This window comes from Saccopteryx leptura, chromosome 2 (genome assembly GCF_036850995.1).
Source record: "Saccopteryx leptura isolate mSacLep1 chromosome 2, mSacLep1_pri_phased_curated, whole genome shotgun sequence".
NCBI lineage: Eukaryota > Metazoa > Chordata > Mammalia > Chiroptera > Emballonuridae > Saccopteryx > Saccopteryx leptura.
This window is the reverse complement of record NC_089504.1, coordinates 316,437,457-316,463,785: the sequence shown is the minus strand read 5'-3', so window position 1 is coordinate 316,463,785 and position 26,329 is coordinate 316,437,457. Positions and strand designations below refer to the sequence as shown.

The window sequence follows — 26,329 nt, the reverse complement described above, 5'->3', positions numbered from 1 at the left end:
CATGATGGTGTGTACATAGTGGGGGAAATCCTGGGAGAATCACAAGGAACACTTGGTGGGGGTAAATATAGGGGACAGGAATTGCAGGGTGGGAAGAGAGAGAATTTGACTTTCCCTTCTGTTTTCTGTTCCGTGTAAATTTTCCAACCAATGCGCATGCGTTACATTTATTTTTTATGCTAATGAGGATAGTCTGGGTTGGGACATAATAAGCCTTTTTCTTATTATACTTATCTGTATTTTTTTTTAAAAAAGAAACACTCTGAAAAGGATAAAATAAAATAAGCACTTAGAATATACCATCTCCCTCCGGCCGCAGTGACCAAAACATGCAATAACTTAAATAAAGAAAAACTATGAATGATTCACCCAAGTGAGATGGAGCCAGGGTGGGGTGCAGAAGGCAGAGGCCCAGGACTGGAGGCCATGGCCCATTCTCAAGGAATATACATCACTGTCCTTTGAGCCCCTGACACCTCTGTTTTGCACCTCCACTGGGGAGCCACTCCTGCCCTACATTTTAGTCATTTGTGTGCTTGCTTTATGCCCTTGTGCCCAACACTCCACAGACTAATGATTTGTTTAGGGCAGGGCAAGGACTGTCCTATTCTTCTTTGATGTTTTCAGGCTCAAAGCAGAAAAAGTAGAAAATTAATAAGCACCTGTGAAATATAACATAAGGCTGTCTCCAAGCTGTTGGGAGGTCTGTAGGTTAACACCACGAGGTAGGGCTGAAGCTGGCTGGATCCCCTCAGTTTTGATGATCACTTGTGCTCAGAGCTCCTCTCGCTCCTCTTGCCTGCTCTGTAAAGTGCAAGGTACATTCAAACTCTGTACTGTAACGTGTTTACTAAGATCTTCCCTTCTCTGGCCCACACCTGCCTTTTTGCCTGGCTCCCAAGACAAATCCTGTGCCCGAGCAGTCAGACTGGTCCATTCACCACTCCCAGAACGCACCTTGAGGCTCCCTGCCTTCAGGCCCTTGCTCAAGTCTTTCCCAATCTCTGCCACTCAAAACCCAACTACCAACGCCTTCTTCCTGAGGACTCACCTAAAGCACCCAGCCAGCTGGGTTTGCGCCCTCTTCCAACCTTCCAGGTGCGTCTCCAAGGGCGGAACCGGCCCTGCATTGTGGTTATCTAAGCCTTCCCCACTGGAGCAGAAGCCCCGGGCTTTGTCAGGGGTCTATTACAGTGCTGGACTCTGAAGAAAAGGAGAGAGAGCAATACAAGGGTGTAGTTCGAGTCTGAGGTAGATTAGGCCCAAGGCTGGATCAAGATGGGGTGAGTAGGATTAGAATTAGAACTGGGTTAGCCCATTCCTAATCCCACCCACTAGGCGGCGCCAGCAGTCTCATTCGGCTCAACACGCCTCCGGTTTTTGAAGTATATTACTTGTCTAACAAGTTTCCTTCGTGCTCTACTGTCCCTTTAAGAAGGTGATCCAGGTGAGACTGGAACTCCGCCCCCGGCGCCGGCCCCGCCCCCCGCCCCCACTCGGTTCGCTTGGCTCTCCCAGTCTTCGCGACCTGGCTCAGCCGTCCGGGGCCACCGTCCCAGGTCCCGGCTCCGCGCCATGGAGCAGCGCTGGCCCCTGGGGCTCGGGCTGCTGCTGCTGCTCTGCGCCCTGCTGTCCCCGGGGGCGCGCGCCAAGGAAGGTACAGATTCCCGCCCCCGACCCCCTTCTCCCCTGGCTGAGCTGGCACCCTCCTCCAGGAGCCGGCATTCCTGAAGAGGCCTGTCCTCGCGCCCCTCTCCAGCGCTCTTGCTTTATCGGCCGCCAGGGCATCGACTGGCCAGGCCAATCTTTGGTCTTTGACCCCAACCAGCTGCTTTCACGGGCCAGTCACCCCCGCCCCTGCTGGGCAGCAGTTTGCTACTGGGGGTGGGGTGCTAGGAGCAGCTTCCAGGCCTGCAGCCCAGCAAGCAATCGTGGGGCCCCTAGTGCTCAGACAACCCCAGCCTCAGGTGCCCGGCCCAGAGATCTGAACCCTCTGAAGTCAGAGGTGATAAGTTGCCTTACTGTCAACCTAAGCTGGGCGTCAGAGAGACCTGCCGCTGGGGGAAGGGTTGGAACTGTGGGTGCAGGGGTTCCCAGGTGTAGAGGTCAAGCCTATCAGTCAGGCTTGCCCACCCTCTCCAGCCCCGCTACCTCTACTTCCCTCCCAGACTCAGACCTGGGCCTTGCACCCCCACTCCACACTCTCAATCTCACACAGAGCAGGCCCTTTGCCAATGGTGGGAGCTCCCACCCATGAACCACCTTTAAGGTCCCCTGTCCACACCCTACCCACTCATGACCCCAGAGGCTGAGCAGCTGTCCCATGCCCCCTTCCATTCTGCAGCTGATGGGTCTTCCGCTGAGTGAGAGGGTGCAAGTCTTCTGCATGGCAGCTCTTCCTAATGTATCCTGCATTGACTTTGATCAAAGATACAGCCCCCCCCCCAGCTCTTGTCCCACATTGCCTTCTTCCTGTCATACTCCAGAACAGTGGTCCCCAACCCCCGGGCCGCGACTGGTACCGGTCCGTGGGCCATTTGGTACCGAGCCGCAGAGAAAGAATAAATAACTTACATTATTTCTGTTTTACTTATAATTCAGTCTGAACGATGTTTTATTTTTAAAAAATGACCAGATTCCCTCTGTTACATCCGTCTAAGACTCACTCTTGACGCCTGTCTTGGTCACGTGATACATTTATCCGTCCCACCCTAAAGGCTGGTCCATGAAAATATTTTCTGACATTAAACCGGTCCGTGGCCCAAAAAAGGTTGGGGACCACTGCTCCAGAAGACAACGAGGACAACTAGCTTCTAGTCCTTGGAGCTTTTTCACACCTTCCTGGGCCGTTTTCCTCCCCTAAGCCTTAGGAAGTCCCAGCTATTAGGAACAGCATGTTAGAGGCTGGGGGCTGGGAACCCAGATTGAGGAATGTGGGTTGCACGTGTGTGGAGCTTCCTCCCCCAAAGGTGTCAAACCTCTTTCCTCCCCACCTTTAGTCACTCTGATGGACACAAGCACTGCACAGGAAGAGTTGGGCTGGCTGCTGGATCCCGAAGATGGGGTAAGAGTCAGGGGAGGGAAGGACTTAGGATGGCTCAAGGCCAAGGGCCAGTGGGAAATGGGGTGGAGAGGTGGGTGGAGGAATGGAGAAAAGAGCAGGAAAAACTGGAAGTGTCTCCTCTGGGAGGGGAAGGGGAGGTGATGTGACTCAGAACCTCCTGAATGGGACATGGGGGGGTCAGGCTTCACCCCATGGGGAATACCACAATGCCTGGCTCCTCCCGTCCCTGCCCCAGTGAGGAAGGGCTGAATACTCCTGAGGACCATCTAGGGAGAGAATGGACCCTCCTGGAGATGGTTAAATCTGAGGCCATAACAGAAAAGTGTCCTCAGTCTGAGGTCCATTTATTCTGACAGTTGCACAGATAGGTTCTGAGGTCAGGGCATCCCACAAAAGTGTATTCAAAACTGTATAAATGTATGTGGACATTTTTTATTTTCTGGAGAGGAGAGCCAGAGTTTTCATTGCGTTCTTCAAAGGGTCTGAGACTCCTCCAAAGTTAGAAGCTGCCTCAGTAGAGGTTCCCGAGCCCATGGCATGTCCTCCTTCCTCCCCGGTGCAGGCACACCCTGAATTCTAGCTGTCTGAGTCTGCTCCAAGTTCATTGGATATTCCTTAAACCCAGTGAGCCTAGAGGTAGGATCTTGTCAGTCCCAGAGAACAACTTTTGGCCACCCTACAAAGCTGTCCAGGAACCATGTGAGGCTGACCCAGTTTCCTCAGCCTCTAGGACTCCTGCCTTAGACCTCTCTTCCCTCTGGTCCTAAACCCCGTTCTCTGGGTGTCCCCCTTTTCCCTTTCCTATTCCAGTAGAAATCGGCCTTGATTTCTGGGGTTGGGGTGACTTGCTTTCTTTCCCTCTGGGTCCTAGTGTCCTGGCTCATTCTCGGCTCTCCCACAGAGTAGCCTGTAATTAGAATTAATAGGCTAAACCATAATGTAACCTACAGGAGGGGCTGCTTGGAAAATCCTGGACTAGGCCAGCCCTAATAGGTGCCTCATCTCATAAACCATCTAAATCACTCCACAGTGAGGGCTTCAGGTCCACCTGCTGACTCCCACGGGCCTTCACTGTGCCCTGCCACCTCCGCCCAAATAACTCTTCCCTGATTGGTCCGGAGTGGAAGCCAGGCGTCTTCCACAGCTCAGGCTGAACAGCGCTAGGAGGGCTAAGAAGACAGCAGCAGTCACACACTCCCACTGTCTTCCTTGTCCTCTCTCCTCCTCCTCCTCATCTTTTCAAAACACACACTCAGGTCCAGGCTTCCCAGAATGTACCCACATAGCAGCCAGCAGCGCCTGAGTGATAAGTGAAATGATCCTTGTGGCTGATCCCGTGTAGCTGGTTCTCCCTCGTGGCTCACCGCTGGAACTGGGAGAGGCATTACAGCTGGGAACATCTGCTTCTCCTGGCTGCAGCTGCAGCCTAGCTAATGAGCTGTGCATTGACCACCCGCCGCCCTCCCACCTGCCCTCCACCACATACCGTCCACTTGGCTTCCTCATCACAGCTGCCTCTTAAGAACAGGCTCTGGGTGCCTTCCATCGTCCCAGCATCAGGGCCTCAAGACCCCATGCCCAGTCTGTGAGCTCCCCAACATAATGCAAAAAGCTGCCCCTGCCCTACCACCATCACCCCGAATTTGTAGTTTCTTGCCTTTGCCCAGAGCTGAGAGTAGCCATGAATGAATACCCCTGCAGGATAGTGGAGTAAAAGCCCATAGGAAAGTGAACTTTCTAAGGTGACGGGCTCACAGTCTCTTTTCTATCACATAAGGGGGTTGCTACCAAAATATCAAAGGGATATGCTAGAGAATTTTGGAGTTTCTTAAGTTCATCTGGCAGGGAAAGTACTTACAAATAGCTAATATATTTTTAAAGGGAAGAATAATGAAATCGGAGGCTTATCCAGACACGAGAACATACAACACATCAGCGATAATAAAAGCGTGGACCATTGCACAAGAATACTCAGGTCAAAGGAGCAGAATAGAAAGTTCAAATACAAGTGGACGTGTATGAGATTTTAGTGCGTGGTAACATTGGGATTGCAAATTAATGTGCAAAGTGTAAGCCTGTCAATAATTTGACAATTGGTTGTCTATAACTTTTTTTAAAGGGGCAAAATTACATCTCTACTTCCCATTATACACACATAAAAAAGTAGATTTTAGCAAGATTAAAATCTGAACCTAAAAACCAAACCTAAACAAAAACTAGGAGAAAATATAGAAGATCTTTATAAGTTTGAGATGGGACAGCTTCCCCAACAAAACACACAACCACAAAATCGTGAAGGGAAAAGCTATAGCTATTATATAAAAATTTTAAATATATGTCAACCTCGAAGACATTATTAGCAAAGTCAAGTGGTGTGACAGCCAGGGAGACAATGTTTGAAACATGCCTTTCAAACAAGTGATTAATGTCTATATAATTTTTTTAAAAAAACTCATCCAAATGAGCAAACGAAAGATAACAATAGAACACCCCAATAAATTCAATTAAAATGAATAAATAAAAACCAAATTAAAAAGACAATAAGATATCAAACAACAGTTAGTTGCAATAAAAACGCAACTACCCAGTGAACAAAAGGGAAACGTACAACCTCCTATCAAAGAAATGTATATTAAAATGCCAAGAAGCTGCCTTTGTCTATAAGATTGACCGAAAGTAAAAAAATTGTTAATATCCAGTGTTGACGAGCTTTGAAGAAAATGAGCTCTCAGGCATTGTTGATGGAAGTATAAACAGATAAAGCCTTTCTGGAGGCCTGTTTGATACTATCTTCTTAGAAAATTCATACTCTGTTTACCCTTTGATGCAGCCATTCTGTAGAAATCTGTACATGTTTACTTAAAAAAAATAAAAAACGAGAAGCTGCCTAAATGCCTAACAATAAGTAAACAATTAAAATAAATTTTGGTACATCTCTACCATGGACAACTATTTTGTAGATTGCTTCAAAAAGGAATTAAGTAGTTTTGTATATACTCATGTGGACATCTTTCAAAGACCTTCTGTTTATTAAAAAGTTGCTTACAGAATGACATCTATATGTTTAAAAAAAAATCTATGTCGAACACGTACGTACACAGAAAAACATTCAAATGTTTCTTGAGAGGCACTGAGGGTGGTCTGTAAAGTTTTACTCCACATTGTCAAAGTGGCTTCTTCCTCCGGCAGTTGGGTGGATGGATAGGAGAACTTTTACTTTTTTTTTTTTTGTATTTTTCTGAAGCTGGAAACGGGGAGAGACAGCCAGACAGACTCCCGCATGCGCCTGACCAGGATTCACCTGGCACGCCCACCAGGGGCAACGCTCTGCCCACCAGGGGGCTATGCTCTGCCCCTCCGGGGCGTCGCTCTGCCGCTACCAGAGCCACTCTAGCGCCTGGGGCAGAGGCCAAGGAGCCATCCCCAGCGCCCGGGCCATCTTTGCTCCAATGGAGCCTTGGCTGAGGGAGGGGAAGAGAGAGACAGAGAGGAAGGAGGGTGGGGGGTGGAGAAGCAAATGGGCGCTTCTCCTATGTGTCCTGGCCGGGAATTGAACCCGGGTCCCCCGCACGCCAGGCCGACGCTCTACCACTGAGCCAACCGGCCAGGGCCGAGAACTTTTACTTTTTAATATGTGTAAATGTTTGTATGTTGACTTTTATAATGAGCACATAGAGCCGTAACGATCAACACCATAAACTCGGGAGCTCCACATCCCAGCTCTGCCTCTTAACAGCTGAGTAAAATGTGGGATGTAGGAGAAATTAAGAAGAGTGGCTTGGATGGTGTCTAGGAGCGGTTGATTTTGCTGGTGGCCCTTCCTGGAAGGGCTGCCTGTTGGAGAGGGTGACAGTCCCTTATACAGAAGAGTTCTATGCTACTTCTTACTCTCCAAAAGCCTTAGAGGCCTCAGCATTAAACAGTCTCCTCTTCTCTGCCCAAGTAGGTGGGAGGGTCTGGTGAATGAGCTTTTGCTTCAAAAGTCTGACCTTGAACTACTTGATGGCTCTGCTGGTGAAATAGGTCAAAATTGGTGCTCAGACACTTGCACTTGGGGCTGGGGTCTCATTGAAGGAACCAGGGCAGGCTAGGGAGGGAAAGGGGGTGTTGTCTTGCCCATCCTAAATCCATATAAATCCCCGACCTTAACACTTAACCTGCTATCCTGGGGCGGAGGGGTGGGGAGAGGGCAGCACAAATAGATGAACCTGGGCTGGGCGGGGACCCGATGCCGGCTCCCTCGCCATCAGCTCTCGAACCTGCGGGTTTGGGGAGCAGGTGGTGACTGGGAGTCTGACCTCGACTTCCCTGTGGCAGTGGAGCAGGATGCAGCGGATGCTGAACGGGACACCCCTGTACATGTACGGGGACTGCCCAGTGCAAGGAGGCGGAGACACTGACCACTGGCTTCGTACCAACTGGATCTACCGGGGAGAGGAGGCTTCCCGTGTCCACGTGGAGCTTCGGTTCACGATTCGCGACTGTAAGAGTTTCCCCAGGGAAGCCGGGCCTCTGGGCTGCAAGGAGACCTTCAACCTTCTGTACATGGAGAGCGACCAGGACGTGGGCATTCAGCTCCGCCGGGCCATGTTCCAGAAGGTACTTTCACCCCCTGAGTGCCATTTCAATCCCAGTACTGATCCCTGCCTCGCGCCTTGCCATGCCCCTACTTAGCTGAGCAAAAGAGAAGGTGCGAGAAACAGGAAGTGGATCTAGGTGTCAGATAATGAATGAACGAGAAGACGGTGGGACCAGAGTTTGGAAGGACTGGATTTGAACGCTTTTTTTGCTGTGCCCTAACTTCAGGCATGTCTAATCTCTCTGAGCTTTAGTTTCTTTGTCTTAACATAGTAATAATAGGACCGACCTCGTCTGCTACAGAGGCTTGGCAGGCATCCTCTGAGACAACAGCATGCTGTGGGGGAGGCAAGGAAAAGGTGTTTTCTGGCCCTGGCCAGTTGGCTCAGCGGTAGAGCGTCAGCCTGGCGTGTGGGGGACCCGGGTTCGATTCCCGGCCAGGGCACACAGGAGAAGCACCCATTTGCTTCTCCACCCCTCCCCCTCTCCTTCCTCTCTGTCTCTCTCTTCCCCTCCCGCAGCCAAGACTCCATTGGAGCAAAGATGGCCCGGGCGCTGGGGATGGCTCCTTGGCCTCTGCCCCAGGCGCTAGAGTGGCTCTGGTCGCGGCAGAGCGACGCCCCGGAGGGGCAGAGCATCGCCCCCTGGTGGGCAGAGCATCGCCCCTGGTGGGCTTGCCGGGTGGATCCCGGTCGGGCGCTTGCGGGAGTCTGTCTGAATGTCTCTCCCCATTTCCAGCTTCAGAAAAATACAAAAAAAAAAAAGAAAAAGGTGTTTTCACTTCCTCCATCAGTATCCACAGTGTTCTTGCACGACCCCTCCCCTGAGTACCGCCAGGGTCGTGTAGGAAGATAGCTCTCTGCAGGGTATCTGTCATACCATCTCCCTCCCTTTCCTACTCAAAAATACATACTGGAATGCCGGGTAGCATATGATGATAGGATGCGCTCACATTCCTTTTCCCCTAAAGAGATGATGTTGTAAAGTTTATTAGCAATAAATTAATTATGACACACTGCATAACCAATCACCCCATTGGCATTGAGGCGGGACCACAGCTGCGAACCGCAGGCAGTAAATGAGCTGTAGCCCTGCTCCCTGGGTTCCAAACCTAGCTGTGTGGTCTCAGACAAGGTCTCTAACCTCTCCTAGCCTTAGGCTCCTCATCCGTTACAGGGAGATGGCTCTTCACCCCACCTGGCAGGATTATTGTACAGACTCAGTAGCAGAGTGCACATAAAATGCTTAGCTCACTAGCTCACATGTATCAAGCCCCCAGTTTATGGTTGTGCAATTGTAAAGCATTAAGCAAGCAATCATTTCTGTTGGGTGGTTGCTCCCTGCTCCCCCCACCTTCTCCTCAGGTCACCACAGTGGCTGCAGACCAGAGCTTCACCATCCGAGACCTCGTGTCTGGCACAATGAAGATGAACGTGGAGCACTGCTCCTTGGGCCGCCTGACCCGCCGCGGCCTCTATCTCGCTTTCCACAACCCGGGGGCCTGCGTGGCCCTGGTGTCCGTCCGGGTGTTCTATCAGCGGTGCCCTGAGGCTGTGCACGGCCTGGCCCGATTCCCCGACACGCTCCCCGGACCTGGCGGGCTGGTGGAAGTGGTGGGGACTTGCTTGCCCCACACCCAGACCAGCCCTGGCCCTGCGGGGGCACCCCGCATGCACTGCAGCCCCGAGGGCGAGTGGCTGGTCCCAGTGGGCCGGTGCCACTGTGAGCTTGGCTATGAAGAAGGTGGAGAGGGATGTCGTGGTAAGTAGATTGGAGGAGGTGGTGACAACCTTCAGGGACCCCTTGGGGCAGGGGGCAGTGTCCAGGGTACCAAGGAAGGGAGGGAAACCAAAGCTCCGTGTCAGAGATTACTGAACTGAATGCATGTTCCAGGGCCCCTGGAGACATATACAGGGGTGTTTCTAGTACAGGGATGGGAGGAGGGTGCGATTCTACCTATAAAAACACTAGACAGCCGCAGCTCTATGCATTCTCCCTCCAGCTTGCCCAGTCGGCTCCTACCGGGCGGATATGGACCCACCCCATTGTCTCAAGTGCCCGCGACACAGCACGGCCAAGTCTGAGGCTGCCACCCTCTGCACCTGTGACAGCGGCCATTACCGTGCCCCCGGGGAGGGCCCGCAGACAGCGTGCACACGTGAGTCCTGGGGCAGGGCCTGGCCTCTGCCAAGAGGAACAGGACTTGCTGAGGCCATGTTGGAGTCGGGACTGCCCAGAGCTTGTCGGATATTGGGCACTGACTGTCTGGGGTGTCAGACACTTGAAGTTGCCCCCCTGCCCCTGCTACCCCGGGCAGAATGAGGAGCTGGCGTTATGCTACTTTCTCCTCGGTAGGAATCAGATCTCCTGGTGGCCTTTGGAGGACTTCAAGAATTGGGGCGGTGAAGAGTCCGCAGCTTAGGCCCCTACTGATGGCCTCTTTTCTCCCACAGGTCCCCCCTCAGTCCCTCGAAACCTGAGCTTCTCCGTTTCGGGGACTCGGCTGACTCTGCGTTGGATCCCCCCAGCAGATCCGGGGGGGCGCCAGGATGTGAGATACAGGGTGAGCTGTTCTCAGTGTCAGGGAGCAGCGCCAGGCGAAGGCCCCTGCCAGCCCTGCGCGAGGAGCGTGCGCTTCTCCCCGGGGGCCAGCGGTCTCACGGTGCCTGCTGTGCACGTCGAGGGCCTCGAACCCTACGCCAACTACACCTTTAACGTCGAGGCCCACAACGGAGTGTCGGGGCTGGGCAGCGCCAAGCCGGCCGGTGCCTGGCTCAGCATCAGCATGGGGCACACAGGTGAGGGGTCCGGGGGTGGTGGGGCCGGCCCCCCGGACAGAACCCCAGCACCCCACCGATGGGCGGGAAGCAATCGAAAAGCTCTTCCAGTTATTTCCTCTTTCCTTCGAACCCCCTGGAACCCTGTGGACACACAGAGTCACCATCAGGCCTGTCCCTGAGGCTGGTGAAGAAGGAGCCCCGGCAGCTGGAGCTGACCTGGGCGGGGTCCCGGCCCCGCAGCCCCGGCGGGAACCTGACCTACGAGCTGCACGTGCTGAACCAGGTGAGGACGCAGCTGAGAGTCTCCATGTCCGTGCCTGGCACACCCCAGCGTTCTAGCCCGGGGTGTGGGATGGCTCTCCTGGGGCAGAAGCCTACCCAGGGCCCTGCTGTGACGGTCCCCCGATCCGCTCCTTCCCCATCGCCCCGAAAAGCCCATCAACTCTGCCAGGTCTGGCTCCGCCCGGCCCGTCAACACGAGTCTCCACCCACAGGATGAAGAATGGCACCAGTTGGTGCTAGAACCCCGGGTCCTGCTGACCGAACTGCAGCCTGACACCACGTACACGGTCAGGGTCCGAATGTTGACCCCGCTGGGCCCCGGCCCCTTCTCCTCTGACCATGAGTTTCGGACTAGCCCGCCAGGTGGGTGGCTTATCCTTGGTTCTGCCCCAAATACACAGGCACCTGTTCACCACGGCAACAGTCCGTGACCCTTCCTCTCTCTGCACACACGCATGTGTGCATACACATGCCCACACACTAGAAGACGTGGCTTCAGGAAGCCAGCCCCACCCAGACTCACACCAAGTCCCCTCCCCATAGTGAACTCAGACACGGCTTCTGACGCTGGGGACTGCCCGCATCCCGTCAGCTGTCCCAGCTTCTCAGGGAGGGCCCAGCCCCAGGCAGCCCAAGCTCGAGTCCCTGTGCTCAGCCCTTCCTACGTGCTCTCCCTCTGACATGCACCTGTCTCCCCGGTTAGGGGACACACACCTGAGGCCCACGCAGGGACCTGCCCATGGGCTTGCTTTTCTGAAGCCCCCAGACTTCCTTACCGTGTGTGTCACAGTTTCCAGGGGCCTGACTGGAGGTGAAATCGTGGCCATCATCTTCGGGGTGCTGCTGGGCCTGGGGCTGCTGCTCGGGTTCCTGGTCTGCCGCTCCAGGTGCTGCTGCCCCTCCCCGGCCGCCATCCGGGGACCCTTTGTCTGGTCAGAAGCCCTTGAGTGCAGCCCCAATGACCCTTCCATCCCCTAGTCCCAGAGCTCCACTGTGCCCCCACCCTCACCCTATACCCTAGAGAAAACTCAGCTGGAGCCCATTGGGCCCCTAAGGTGCTCCTGGGACCCTGAGGAAGCTGTCCCCACCTTCCCACAGGAAAAGCCACCGGCAACAGCAACAGAGACAGCGTGAACGTGTCACCAACATGGATGGAGGTGAGCTAGGAGCACATGCGCGCGCGCGCGCGCGCGTGTGTGTGTGTGTGTCTGTGCACACACGCGCATGCATATGTGTTAAAAGGTGCATCCAGGATGGGACCGAAGGACCCACATTTCCTGGGCCAACTCTGGGGGCTCAAGTGGCCTCTCTTGTCCTTAGGCTTCTTGTGTTTTGCTACCTAATTAACTGTAGTTAATTAACTTTGTACTGATGGTGTCCCGGAGGCTCTGTGCAATTACCTGTTAGCTGTTGGTGCCGCTGTAACCAACCCCCGGACCCTGGGAAGCCTCCCCAGGCCCGCCATCCTGGCTGGCCGGGTCTGTGGGCTGAGTCTGGGCCGGAGGAGGATTGCTCGGCAGGCTCCCTGGAGTCCTCCGAAGCATGTGGGCTTCCTGCTGGTCACCTCATTAGGTGCCCCCCAAGAGGGGGGTCAGCAGTCCCTCCAAGCAGTGGGATGGGAGCGAGGCTTGTCTGGGAATGTGGACGAGGTGTGAGTGACGGGGAGCATGGCGCGCAAGGGTGAGGAGGAAAGGCAGGGCCGCGAGAGCCTGGGTCAGGGAGCCACGGGAAGATTGGGTAACTCGAGGCCGTGACCGCTCTTGGGTCTGGTTTCTGGCCTGTTGCTCTGGGCCTTGGGGGGGGGGGGTGAGGACACGGGAGCGTCGTGCATAGACAGGAGGGGGAGAAGCTGGCTGTGGAGGGTCCATGGGTGAGGATAGAGACTTTCTCCCACCTCAGCCAGAACAGGACTCCGCAGGGCACAGAGGCACAAGGAGCTAGAGGTCTGCTGCCGGTCCCTACCCCCATACTCCTGAGCCCCGATGTGGGTGCTCCTGTGGCCGAGCCTTCCCCGCTCTCCCTGCAGAGGACAAGCTGTGGCTGAAGCCTTACGTGGACCTCCAGGCCTATGAGGACCCTGCCCAGGGGGCCCTGGACTTGACGCAGGAGCTCGATCCGGCTTGGCTGATGGTGGACACTGTCATAGGGGAAGGTGAGCCGTGCTGGTCCCTCTGGGCGATTGCACAGAGCCTCTTCCTTCCAGCCCTCACCTGTGGGGCCCAGCCGGCCTCACCTGTGGCCCGAGGGCTCCCAGAAGTTTCCTGTCTCCTGGACCCTGGACTCTGCATCCTTGAACTAACATGGTCACATTAGAGCCCCCTTATCGAGTGTCCTGAAACAGCCCGCCTCATACACAATCTGCTTTTGGTCATGGAGTTCCTGATAAAGAGCATTAGACACAGTATCTTTGTCAATCGGAGGCAGGGGGGGTCATTGTGCCCAGGGCCCAGAGTCTACTCAGTGGGAGAGGTTCATAGCTTCCCTTGCTCCGCATTTCACCCCACCAGGACCCAGTGTCCTTGGGCCGCCCTGATCTCTTGGGTCACCAGGGGAAATGGATCTGACCAGAGAACAAAACAAAGCTTGGCAGTGTCCTTGCTGATTGTGCGGCCAGGCCGGCCAAGCCGTGACCGGAGGAACTTGCGGAAGACAGTGGCAACGGTCAGCCTTCCTGGTCGCTTGTTCACTGGCCCTGAGCAGCCGGCCCTTCATGAGCACCCCTCGGTGCCACTGCACACCTCAGTGCCACTGCACACCTCAGTGCCACTGCACCCCTCGGTGCCACTGCACACCTCGGTGCCATTGCACACCTCAGTGCCACTGCACACCTCGGTGCCACTGCACACCTCAGTGCCACTGCACACCTCGGTGCCACTGCACGAAGCCCACTGACCCAGCGTTTACTGAGCACCTACTGTTAGCCAGGAACCACGCTAACCCAGGAGACCGTGCCAAAGAGGTTGCAGAAATGCACTTCCTGCCCCAGACTCCTGTCCCCTTCCTCTCCTTCCCCAGGAAGTACAGCCCACCGCTTGTCCCAGAAAGGGCACGCCAGGTTTCTGATCCAGAGAAGAAAAGAGAACTGGGGACATGGAGGATGTCATCTGCCTCCTTGAAGAGCCTGACATGCATCGGGCCATGACCCTGCTTTCTTTTCACTCAGGAGAGTTTGGAGAAGTGTATCAAGGGACCCTGAGAATCCCCAACCAGGATAGCAAGGCTGTGGCCATTAAGACCTTGAAGGACACATCTCCGGATGGCCAGTGGTGGAACTTCCTTCGAGAGGCAACGATCATGAGCCAGTTCAACCACCCGCACATCCTGCACCTGGAAGGCGTTGTCACAAAGAGTATGACGATTGGTCTCTGGGAAGGGGGTGGAGGTGGGGGGAGAGGAGAAAGGAGGCGGGGGAGACCACCGGAAGTGGAGGGAAGATGTTTTGCCAAGGGCAGGAAATGAGGTTCGGGTGGTTTGGGGTGGAAGCTGCCCTGGTAACGTCCTTTATGTCTCAGGAAAGCCCATCATGATTATCACGGAGTTTATGGAGAACGGAGCCCTGGATGCCTTCCTGAGGGTGAGAAGGGCAGAGGACCAACAAGGAAGGGGGATGCACCATGAGGCCCCGGATATTGGCTCCTGGTCTGGGAGGAAGCAACTCTGCCCATCCTCTAACCCTTCCACTCACTCGCTGCAGGAGCGGGAGGACCAGCTGGTCCCTGGGCAGCTGGTGGCCATGCTGCTGGGCATCGCATCTGGTATGACCTACCTCAGTCACCACAATTACGTTCATCGGGACCTGGCCGCTAGGAACATCTTAGTAAGTCAGAGCCTGTGCTGCAAGGTGTCTGACTTTGGCCTCACCCGCCTCCTGAACAACTTTGATGGCACCTATGAAACCCAGGTGAGAGGCCTGTACTCGCCACAGACACATTCACGCGCGCGCGCACACACACACACACACACAATTTCATGCCATGCATACAGGCACCCGTGTACAACAAATAAGGGACATGTGCTCGTGTGGATGCAAGGATTCGCTTCACCCCTCCTCCATGCCCTGCAACACGTCAGCTTTCTGTCCTCCGCGCCCTGTTAGGGAGGGAAGATCCCCATCCGTTGGACAGCACCTGAAGCCATTGCCCATCGGATCTTCACCATGGCCAGTGATGTGTGGAGCTTTGGGATTGTGATGTGGGAGATGCTGAGCTTTGGGGACAAGCCGTATGGGGAGATGAGCAATCAGGAGGTGAGCCGGGTACTCCCCATACCAGTCTTCCCCCACATCCCCCGGGGCTCTTCCTGGCCCACAGTTTTCTACACTTCTACCCTCTCTGGCCCCCTTCACCTCACCACCTGTTCTCCTTACTGCTGGTCAGGGGTGGAGGTGAGGGGGTCAGAGGCTCCTTTGCAATGATCTTGCATGAACAAGGCAAGATCACGAGCTGCCAGGTCAGCTTCCAACCTCAGGCCTCCCTCCCTTCTCCCCGGCTTTAGGTCATGAAGAGCATCGAGGACGGGTACCGGCTGCCGCCTCCCATGGACTGCCCGGCCGTCCTCTATGAGCTCATGAAGAGCTGCTGGGCCTACAACAGCGACCGTCGGCCCCACTTCCTCCAGCTGAAGACACAGCTGGAGCAGCTGCTGGAAACCCCCCATGCCCTGCGGACGCTAGCCAACTTTGATCCCAAGTAACTGCGCTGGGGAGGGCAATGGGACTCGGGGGGCAGGTCGGGGAGAATGGCCATGGGCATTCGGCCACATCCTCCCAGTGCTGGGCCTGCAAAGCTCCAGAGTCCAGCAGAGAAGGCTTGGCCACAGTCTGCGCCCTTGGGGAGCATCCACCTTGACAGAGGAGATGCAGTCTCACCCCGAATAGCTGTAGTTTGATAGGAGATAGGAAGCGAGCCGTGAGCTGGGAAGCAGACAGAAGCAGGGCTTGCATGCTGATACCTGCTCCGAGGACCTTGGTCACTTTGGTTGGGGTGGGGAAAACAGACCCTTGCAGGTGGTGGCCGGTGGTGTGGGTGTCATGACTGCAAGGGGCAGCCTGGTGGGATCCGGGAAGGCTCCCAGGTCCCGTGCCCAGCATGGGTTTGGGGAGCTTAGGGCAGGCTGATTGCAAATAGTGCAGAGTGATGGTGGTGCCCAGTTCAGGGACAGTGGCCAGAGATGAAGCTGGAGGGGGAGCCGGGTCAGTCCAAGGAGGACCGGCTCTGCTGAAGAGCCCACACTTGATTCTGAGTACAGAGAACGACTGACCAGTTTTTAAAGCTGTCCATGAGAGACATGGTCAGAATTGCATTTGACCAAAAACATGGGCAGGATGTGGAGAAGGAACCAGTGGGAGGGGGCAGGGGTAGGTGGGGGAGATAGGCAAGGCTGGGCTTCCAATGTCTTTATCGGGCAAACCAGCCCTGGCGTGCCAGCCTGCGTATCAAACCACCATATATAACCTTGTTTCTGGGAGAAAATGTGCTCCAAGTTTCTACTTTTGAAACTATCTTTTGGAGCACAACTCCCTCATACACTGGAGACTGCGTGTGCTAATCTTTCTGGAATGTTGGATATTTTTTCCCCCCAGTAGATTTACTTTGCTAATGGTTTTTGGCTCTGGCTGGCTTTAGTTAGCACAGGAACACTCATTGTGTTGTGGGTGTCAGAGTGTAAGAGTAACAGCCGAGGCTGGAGGTAGCAACTGGGGGGCTGCTCCCAGAACTCCGGGGGCCACCGTGAAGAGAAGCAGGGTCTCCCCCCGCGCCGCCTCAGCTGGGATAGTTGATCCTGTTCTTGTCTTACCCAGCCTCCCACCACTGCCCAGAGCGGGCCACTCCAGTGGCGTTGGGCTTGTGCTAACCTTCTGTTGGGGACTTTCAGGACTGCCCCAGGACTGTCAGCCTGCCCACTGCTGTCCAGCACACCAGGAAACAGGCCAGGAAATGGGTTCATAGACAATGGCCAGGCTAATCCACAAAGTCTAGATAATCTCTGTGCCCAGACACCAACTTGAATGCTGGCCCCCGAGGCTCACAGGCTGAGCCTGGGTTTTCAGGAAAGCAGGGGACAGCCCCTGCCGCCCCCATGTGACTCAGGCCACCCGTGTCCCACAGGCTAACCCTTCGCCTGCCCAGTTTGAGTGGCTCAGACGGGATCCCCTATCGAAGTGTCCCCGAGTGGCTGGAGTCCATCCGCATGAAACGTTACATTCTGCACTTCCGCTCAGCCGGCCTGGACACCATGGAGTGTGTGCTGGAGCTGACAGCCGAGTGAGGGTCCTGGGGACCCGGGCAGGGGAGGGCTGCTGGGGTGTGGGCCCGCACTCACAGACCCCTCTCCTTGACCACAGGGACCTGGTGCAGATGGGGATCACACTGCCCGGACACCAGAAGCGCATTCTTTGCAGTATTCAGGGATTCAAGGACTGAGCCCTGCCCTCCCCCGCCCTGTCCTCAGGAAGCAAGGACAGGGCCGGGGTCACCATGCCCCTTCCCTCAGCCGACCAGGCCTTGGTGCTGGCCTCTCACCCACCCTTCTCCGAGAAACTCGCCTCTGGAGCCTGGGGGCCTCCCTGTTTTTCAAAAGGGGGGTTGGGGTACAAACAAAACCGTCGTGCTGGGAGCTGGGGGAGGGTTTAATATATGTATACATATATATACACATACACATATATATTTTTATAAATAAACAAAAGCTGAGTTTTCACCTTGACCCCTGGTTTGTTAATCCCTCCATCTCCTCCATCTATAGCACAAAAGACTCAACTGCTAAGAATGCTGGAAAACAAGGTGTTTTTTATTTGTAGCTATAGCCACGATCCAGTAGCATGGGTGGGTGGGAATGGCCAGGCCAGTGAGCCCAGCCTGGCCCAGCCTCCCCAGGGCTCAGGGGGCTCCCGGCCCTCAGCAAGCGGAGGAGAGCGGCTCGGGGGCCAGCTGAGGGCATGGGTGCAGCAGTGTAAGCGGCAGCAGCACTCAAGCTGGCGCCCCCACAGGTAGGGTACACCTGGAGGAAGGTGGGAGGTCCCTGCAACATGGGGGAGGGCTGGAAACCCAAGGCTGGGACTCTGCAGCCTGGGTCTGGTTGGAGCCCTGGATCAAGGCCCCTGGGATACTGGGTGGGGTTTGGAATGGAGGGAAGCGCTAAGACATCAAAATAACAAAGAGGGGCAGAACCAGTGGTGGGGCGGGGTGGTCTCAGTGTGGGTGGTCTGCTGGCAGGGACTGGACTCCCCAGTGGAGAAGGGGCCAATCCTCACTCAGGTCTGGGCTCTGGCAGTGTGGCACTTGCGGCAGAGCACGTGGCCGTCCAGGGGGAAGCAGCCATTGTCGTCTGCCTCGATGGACAGCGCCTTCCCACAATCCTGGGAGAAAGAACGCACCCCACACCCTGACATTGACATGAAGAAGGCCAGTGGTTCACAGCGCAGAGCTGTGTCTGCCTCCTCTGTGGCCCCACCCAGCTACACCCATCCCCACTCGTCCCTACCTTCACTTTTGTCCCCTGGGCCTCCAGGACCAGGATGGGCAGTGGGCAGAGCTGCACCCACCCCAGTAAAGGACACGGGGCCTCTCCCACCCGTCTCAACTCCATCTTGACTCTTCTTTCTTCTGAACCTCACTGAAACTCCCTCCCCGCCACCACAAAGCATGGCACCCTTCCCTACCATTGCTCAGTCTCCTATCTTGGCTCATCTGCAACTCAGTGACCTCACAAACCAGCTCCCTCCTACAGTGACCAAAGCATCTGGGCAGGTAGACCTGGGCACTGCCATGTACCACCCTCCAAACTGCTGGCTGGCACTGTCCACTACCTGACAGTGAGCAGTCCCCCCACCTCCCAGCCCCCAGAGGCCGCAGGGACACCGACCTCACACTTGTAGCACTTCATGTGGAAGTTCTTGTCCAGAGCGACCACTCGCACCGTCTCCTCGCGGCCAGGCTCAGGCATGATGGGCTCGGCACAGACAGAGCAGCGGGGCGCATACTGCCTGCAGGGCAGCGAGGCGGCCCCGGGTCAGGATGGGGGCGGGGGGGGGGGAGATGGCAGGGGCACAGCAAAGGGTGTATGTACTTCTTTGCCCTCCTCCTTACCCCACATCTCAAGGTGGAGGAAGCCGTGGAAAAGCCAAGTCCAGCCACCATCACTGCCCTGATCAAGGGGAACTTCCTGCCTCCCTCCTGACTCTCCCAAAGCCCCATCCGCCCTGACCTCAAACATCAGAGCCTCACTACCATCACGTCCACCCTGCAGAGAGCACACCCAGAGGCACCCCTCGGGCCCCATCCCTGGACCCCTGACCCTGGCCCAGCCCCACCACACAGGTGCTGCTACCTGACTGCCGGGGGCCCAGAGGGACGTGAAGTCCTGGCCACCCCAGGGGGCATCCTGAAAACCCACAGCACAAACGGGGGAGTCAGGTTCTGCAGTGTCCCTGTACTGCCCTTCAGCGACCTTACAGGACTTTGCGGCTGGCCTGAGAAAGCCGTACCTTATCAACACTTTCCAGGGGGAAACCAGAGTTCCAAACATCTCATCTCCAAGGGAACCTTCAGAACCCAGCCCGTGTATGCAGTAAAGTCACCCCAGCACCTGGTGCTGAACCCAAGCCCACAGCTAAAAGCAGCCTCTGTGAGCCGAGGGCCAGGGCCCCAGTCCCTGGACAGCTAAGACCAGAAGAACTGGTCTCTGCCAGCTACAGACAGGCAATGCGGCCAGAAAGCAAGACCAGGGGTTTGGAACTGTCTTGGCACTAGAGGGGCAGCCTGGCTCCCAGACAAACCACTGTTGGCCCCAGGGAAGAGCCCAGGGGTTGGGGGGGGTCCTCACTTGTGGTAGTCAGGGACACAGTGGGGCCGGTTGGCCTGGTCCACGATGAAGGAGGTGCCCTCCAGAGGGCAGGCGCAGACCACGCAGGTGAAGCACTGCGGGTGGTAGGCTTTGCCCGTGGCCCTCAGCATGCGGTCAGTGATGGGCTGCCCACAGGTGTTGCACTTCTCCAGGGTATCCTGAGGGGGTAGCAGTAGGAGATCGGCAGGTAACTGGCATCCGACAGCCACGTGCCAGGGCACGTCTCCCCCACCCCCTGGCTGAGCCTCAGAGTGGCCCCCAGCCCCATCCATGACTCACAGTGTAGCAGCCCTCACAGTACGGCGCCCCGTCCAGGCTGTAGAACTGCTGCCCCTGCAGCTGCTGCTCACAGTGGTGGCAAGTAAAGCAGGTGATGTGGAACAGCTGTCCCAGAGCGCGGACCGCGGGCTGCGCGCGTGCCAGGGGCTGGTGACACCGGCCACAGGACTCTGAGAAGGCCAGAGAAGACAGAACAAACAGAAGAAAGCTTGCAGGGATCAGCTGACATGAACAGGGAGTGGAGCCCCAGGGACGGCCAGCACAGTAACGTAGGAGGAGACAGACGTCCCAAGCAGGGGGCCAGGGGCTCACCATTGACAGTCACATTCTGCCTCTGAGGATGCTCCATGTCCTGCATGAGCTGTTGGGTCAGCTGCTCCAGCTCCTCCACCTCCTTCAGAGTCAGAGGTCCTGGGGCCCCAGGGGAGCGCACCTGAAACCCCACACTCGCTTTATATCCTCTCAAGGGTCACCATCTCCAAGAACATCCCCAGCCAACTTATTCACATTCTCCCTAGAAGGACTAACTCCCCTCCCACTTCCCAGATACTCAGGTTTGACCCTAACAGCTCCTCACACCCCCCTCCCAGACCCGTGGCCACGCAAATAAGGAGAAGGGGATGACCCTTCCACCGCCTTGCCCAAGCCCCCCGTGGGCAGCCACAGACAGGCCAGAGTGACTGAGCAGACTGGAGGCCACGCACACCAGCAGCTCAGCTCACTGAAGCACCGGACACACCAGGCCACGCATTCACTCCATAGAGCATGCTCGGACATGGCCCCCCACAGAGAGGTTAGAGGTCACCACGCGCGCACCTACCCGGCCCGCCTGCTGCTGAGCAGCCCTGCCAGCGTGAGGATACAACACAGGTGGAAGTCACAGGTTAAACCCCCCAAGAGCTGCCTGCAGCCCCCCCCCCAGCCCCTCGCACAGAGGTCTGGAGTCCCTCCTGAGAGGGCTTCCTAGTCTACCTGACCTCACTTATTCCCCCAGAGGCCTTGGAGGTGGGCCATCCTAGGCCAGCCTACACCTCCTATTTAGGGGAACCTGAAAGAGCTGAAGGAGGGGGTGGGGTGGGGTGAGAGGGCCTGGCAGGGACTCTGAGAAGTGCCAGGGAGAGGCACCACAGGAGCGGTCTGACCTGCACGGGCATTGCCATGAGACCTCCGACAGGAACACAGGTTGGTGTCTGGGACTGGAGGTGTCCACCCAGGACTGTGGCCACTGAATGGTCTGTCTGTCCATGTCTTCATTCCCATCACACCTGGAACCTCAGTCTCCCAGCTACCTCCTCCTGCAGCCTCCTTCCCTCTGCCTGGGCCCACCACCCTCCCCCCCATCTGCATCCAGACAGACCTACATCTGCCGGCAAAAGCAGACACACAGAAAGCCCAGCCCTCAGCCATTTTCCCTGTCCAACCCTGCCCTAAACTGACTGTGTTCCCTGTGAACCCCCTTCTCAATGGAAGCTTTGCCTTTTCCTCTTCCCATCTCTTCTCCCTGGCATCTTGCGGACAGAGGAAAGGAATCTGCCAGCCCTTGCTCACTGGTATGACTTTCAATGCCTGCTCCATTCTTTGGAAGTTGAAATATTCGTGCACATCAGCTCCCCGTGGGTACCCGCGTCCTTCGGGACTCACTTAGCAGTTCAGTTTCCCTCTCTGCCCACCAGCCTCGACATCACAGCCTCCACACCCACGGCACTCCTCAACCCCAGCGACCCCAAATAGTCCTCCATGTGAGGCATCGTCCACCATGGACATCCTGGACCTGAGATTCAGCAGTCTCCAGGACTCCAGACTTGACCCCAACCATACCTCCACCCCTTCCCCATGTGTACCTGCTGAAGGGACCGATCAGAAAGGCTTTCTTTTCCTGCCTCTCAGCCCTCCCCGTGTGCCTGCCCTACCCCCAGCCCGGCCCCTTGACCACCTGTTTCTACAAGGCGCTCCCAGCCACTCTCGCCACCCTTGGCCACCATCGCTTATCCGGCCCAATCTCAGCCTGGCCAGGCCACCCACTTGCTTGCTTGCTTCCTGTTCCTGTCTCGAGGCTAGAGACAGTAGGTCGATCGCTAAAGACTGCAGAGTGAGGTCACAAAACACTGCAGGGCCCTCGGTGCCCTCCAGCCCCAGCTCAGGCGTCTGGCTTTTGGCTCCTGCGGGTTCCCAGTGGCCTTCCCACAGCAGCTGTTCCAAACCTTTCGTCTCCTTGAGGCCCTCGCTCCCTCACTGTCACGGATGACCTCACCTTCTGCACAACTGAGGAGATGGAAGCCAGCCAGCTCGAGCTCCCTGTCATCCTCCTCGCCACAGAGAGCACTGTGGTGACACTGTCCTTGCTCCCTGGGAACGCCACAGCGGGCATCAGCACCTCTACCCCAGACCCCATCCCAGCGGCAGGCAGCCCCTGCTCTCTGGCGCCTCCAACCCCTCCCCCAGCAGCTTCTTCCTCTTGGTTCACACGCATACCTGAGCCCCACTCCCCAGACTTGAAAAAAGGACCACACAAACACACACAGGCCAACTTCTGAGAGCAGGCCACTCATTTCCTCACCGCCCACACAGCCCTCCTTTCACTGTCCCCACCACAGGACACAAATGGACCACACCATGGCCATGGGTGACTTCCAAATCGTCAAATTTGTGGCCTTACTGTAGTCCTTATCCTCCTCAAACCCCTACTAAAGAGTTCCTCAGACATCGCATTGTCCCGAGATCCTACCCTGACCTAGGATGGCCCTCCTCCTTCTGCCATTGTTGCCCCTCCCACCCGACCAACGTGAGCATCATCCAGGGGTCCTCCTGTGCAAGCACCCCGGACTGCCTAAGTACCACTGCGCCGCCCCACCATGACACTCTCCAGTCCCCCCATGGCTAACTGAATGACAGTTCCAGCTGAAGGAAAGTCCTCCTGGAACCTGTTGCTCAACACGCTGACAGCTGGACCCCTCCTCTTCCTGTCGTCAGCATTTCCCCTTCTGGACTTCTCTATTTTGTTAGCAATACCGTCATTCATTCCCCAACACACCCAGGCATTTTTTTACCCCTCCCTCTCCCCTTCCAACTGCTTATCAGTCACCAGGTCCTGGAGGCTTTCCTTTGTAATAGCTCTTATCTGGGCCCAGGGGTGAATCCCCACCTCACTGACCTCCTCTTCCTCCCTCTAGTTCACACCTCTGCTAAAAACAATGCCCCCAAAGCTTCCAAAAGCATGGAGGTCACCAATCTTCTGAACTAGTGACACACCTACTAGGAATAGAAAACTCTGAAGGACCTGCCAGGACTGACCAGCTCCCTTGAGCTCCCCCCACCTGCCTCTCTGGAGCTCTATAACTTCCCAAAGGAAATTTCTACCTTCTCATCTCCAAACACACGGGTGCATTTGTGCCCCTGAGTTTGGCTAACTCACGATATTCCCACCCCAGGCCCATTCACTCTCCTCTCTGGATTCTTAAGTCTGAACATCCTCCAAAGCACCCCAACGCCATGCTGACTCCCTGCCTGGAGCTCCTGTAACACAGGATCCTGCACACACAACTTCTGGGTACCTGGCACATCCTCCTGTCCCGTCCACGCCTGCACACACAGAGACATCCCTGCTCACAGTGTCCTCTGGGCTTGTTGGACTCGATGACCACCAGGGTCCCTTCAGTTCAGAAACTCTCATCTCCCGAATTAGAAGGCCGGGATAAGACCTTATCATGTGCTAGATAAAGACCCCAGCACATTCTCTGCATTAGCTCACTCAATCTCCACAACCACTGTCTGGGTGAATGGCGTTATTTTAGAGATGGAAAACTGAGGCTCAAAGTTCACCTCACTTGCCTAGGTTCTTATGAGATGGGGAGCCGGGCATTCTATCCCCGGTCCAACTGACTCCCTCAGCGTAACATCTCTGAGGGATCTCTTCTGTCCGCAGCACAGAGCACAGAGCCTGGCACTAAGAAGCAGATGCTGGCTATGCCAGTGCCCTGCCTCTTATCACCAGCTGGGCCCTCGAGCCCTCCAGCCGTGAGAGCACTCAGAGAAACAGAGAGATTAACTCATGAATCCAAGAAGAGAGAAGAACCAGGGTTGGACCCATGATGAACTCCTTCTCTGCTTTAACATTCCAAGGCAGAGCGTAATGGATGGTCCACCAAACTCTCGGCCTAATTTGGAGCCTGGGCTGCTCCCCATATTCTGTCAGACCCCATCCAGCACCAGACCCTACCAGGCCCCCCTCCAGAAGAGCTCTCTCTTCCCACATCCCACCACTCCGACCCTGGAGGCTGGAAACACCGATCCCACCACCCCATTCACGCGTTCTCACCCTCATTCTCTGGCTCCTGACTTATTTCCCTGCTCCCCTGGCCCCTGTCCCAGGTGTCAGCCTGGTCCTCCTGCCTTCCCTCACCTGATTTTGGTTCTGAGCCGGTGGGGGCACTGGGTGCTGCTTCTCCTGCACTCGGGGCTTCTCCCTCTGCTGAGCATAGGTGAAGCTGGGGGGTTGAGGGGAGCCTGTGCCAGCGGAAGAGGGAGCTGGAGGGGGCCCCAACTTTTGATTGGGCTGTGGCCCAGGTCCACCGGGGACTCCAGGGCTGAACTTGGAAGCCACAGGAGTAAATTTGGGAGTCACTGGAGAAAACTTAGGGGCTGGAGGTGGGGCAGGAGGACCTCGAGGCTGACTGTTAGCCAAAGGCACAGGCTGAGGCTGGGGCTGGGGCTGGGACTGGGGCTGGGATTGGACATGAAGCTGGACCTGAGGCTGGGGCTGGGGTGGGGGCTGCACATGGAACTGGGACTGGCTCGGAGGCTGAGCCTGAGCCTGGGACATGGACTGGGAACTAGAAGGAGCCTTCCAAGGAGGCAGGGGTGCTGTGCCCCCAGCTGCAGGCTTAGTACTGGTCTTGGAAATGAACGGAGTGGCGACCGGCGGGGGTACATATCCTGATGACACCTGCAAGGGGAGGCAGTGGGGAGAGAGGTGTGGTTGGAGGAGGGTGCTGCCCTCCCCGGTTCTGTCCCCACTCCTTTCCTCCTCTCCTGTTCCTTACCCGAGCTTTGAAGGGGTCATTCTTGGTCATGTCATCCAGCAGTGAGGACAAAGAGTCTATCTCCAGATCAATACTGCTCACCTTTACCCTAGGCTAAAAGGTCAAGGGTCAGAGCACCCATCTCAGTCCTCCACTTCCATCCCAGTCCAGCAGGGCAGAGGGACAGGGGAGGTCAGAGGAAAGGACCCTCCACTCCTTTCCTAAGGGAGGTCCCTTCCTAGCTGCCCCACCACCACCACCACCACCGGCCTCCATACCTGTGGTGGGAGCTGAGTGGGGGCCTCAAGCCCTCCTTCCTCCTCCAGGGGAGGCGGAGGGGAAGGGAAGACCTCCTCCTCCAGAGGCGCAGGGGGAAAGGGCTCCTCGATCGGGGGAGGGGGAGGTGGAAAAGCACCTCCCAGGTTGCCTTCCGCGTCCTCGCCATCCCCAAGGAGGGGAGGGGGTGGTAATGGAAGGTCTGGGTAGGAAGGAGAAAGAGGGCAGTCAGCAGAGCCCCTGTACCCCTTCCCCTAAGTCCCATCCTTTTACAGCTCCAACCCCTCACCCAAGAACTTTCTCAAGGGTCCCGGGGCATGCGGAAAGCAGACGGAGGCGCAGAACGCCCCGGGAGCTCTGGGTCAGAAACGGCCGGGGGCTCGGCGCAGTAGTGCAGCTCCCGTTACACTTCAGGAAACGGACCCGGAGGGAAGATTCATGCCCCACATTCCCACCTCCCACCCCCAGGCGAGGAACTTGGACTGGTCCCAGGAGCCCTGGCTCCCAGCCATGAGCTCCACGATGAGGTAAGAACATCTGCTCGGGACAGGGTGGCTGCGCCCAGCCCCCTCCGCTGCAACCCTTTCAGACACCCCCAACCACGAAGCCACTGCCCCCAGCCCGGCGCCCGCCATAGTCCAGTCCCCAGCCCCGCTGCATACCTTCCGGGAGTGGCGGGGGGATCTCGCCCACCCGGCCCATCTGTGCGCGCTGGGCCCCGCCAGCTGGGAGAGGCTCGCTGTCCCCGGGCCGGAAAGGATTCACTTTGGGCTTTGGGGCCACTACCGGGGCGAACTTCTTCTGCGGGGCGTAAAAAGCCGGAGCCGAGACCGACACAGAGATCGCGGGAGACGGGCGGGGGGCCGCCATGGTCAGACTGGGCTGCTGCGGGTGGGTGGCCGGGTTACGCGGCGCCGAGCCGGGCGGAGGACCCCCTGGCGGGCCTGGCTCCCCTCCGCGTCCCTGCGTCTCCTCCCCGTGGGCGGCTCCCCGCGCCTCACCGCCGGCTGGAGCGTGTGCGCCGCTTCTCGAGTGGCCGCCTGGACGCCGGGTCCGCGGACTCTGCGTCCAGGTCCCAAGCCGCCTCTAGCCAGGCGGGGGAGGGACGCAGGGCAGAGGGAGGAGGGAGTGGGCGGGGAGAGCGCGGCGCCGAGACCATACAAGGAGCGGCCCGGAGAGGGGGCGGGGAGAGGCGGGGAGGGCGGACG

General features: G+C 56.8%; 2 protein-coding genes across 2 annotated transcripts; one reads left to right on the top strand and one right to left on the bottom strand.

Annotated features, from left to right (window-relative positions):
* Window positions 1–1,509: 1,509 nt before the first annotated feature.
* On the top strand, window positions 1,510–17,268 carry EPHA1 (EPH receptor A1). Its single transcript, XM_066362929.1, has 18 exons — window positions 1,510–1,657; window positions 3,000–3,064; window positions 7,382–7,663; window positions 9,007–9,403; window positions 9,645–9,800; window positions 10,096–10,440; window positions 10,578–10,705; window positions 10,917–11,067; window positions 11,495–11,591; window positions 11,803–11,861; window positions 12,731–12,856; window positions 13,868–14,053; window positions 14,217–14,278; window positions 14,399–14,605; window positions 14,801–14,950; window positions 15,199–15,392; window positions 16,812–16,967; window positions 17,048–17,268. Exons 1-18 carry the CDS (start codon window positions 1,576–1,578, stop codon window positions 17,124–17,126), a joined length of 2,922 nt encoding a protein of 973 aa, XP_066219026.1. The 5' UTR covers window positions 1,510–1,575; the 3' UTR covers window positions 17,127–17,268.
* Window positions 17,269–17,474: 206 nt separating this feature from the next.
* ZYX (zyxin) lies at window positions 17,475–26,193 on the bottom strand. Its single transcript, XM_066362923.1, has 9 exons — window positions 25,784–26,193; window positions 25,124–25,323; window positions 24,867–24,959; window positions 24,227–24,769; window positions 20,140–20,260; window positions 19,828–19,997; window positions 19,528–19,706; window positions 18,568–18,688; window positions 17,475–18,061 (listed from the first exon to the last, which is right to left on the bottom strand). Exons 1-9 carry the CDS (start codon window positions 25,989–25,991, stop codon window positions 17,957–17,959), a joined length of 1,740 nt encoding a protein of 579 aa, XP_066219020.1. The 5' UTR covers window positions 25,992–26,193; the 3' UTR covers window positions 17,475–17,956.
* Window positions 26,194–26,329: the final 136 nt, after the last annotated feature.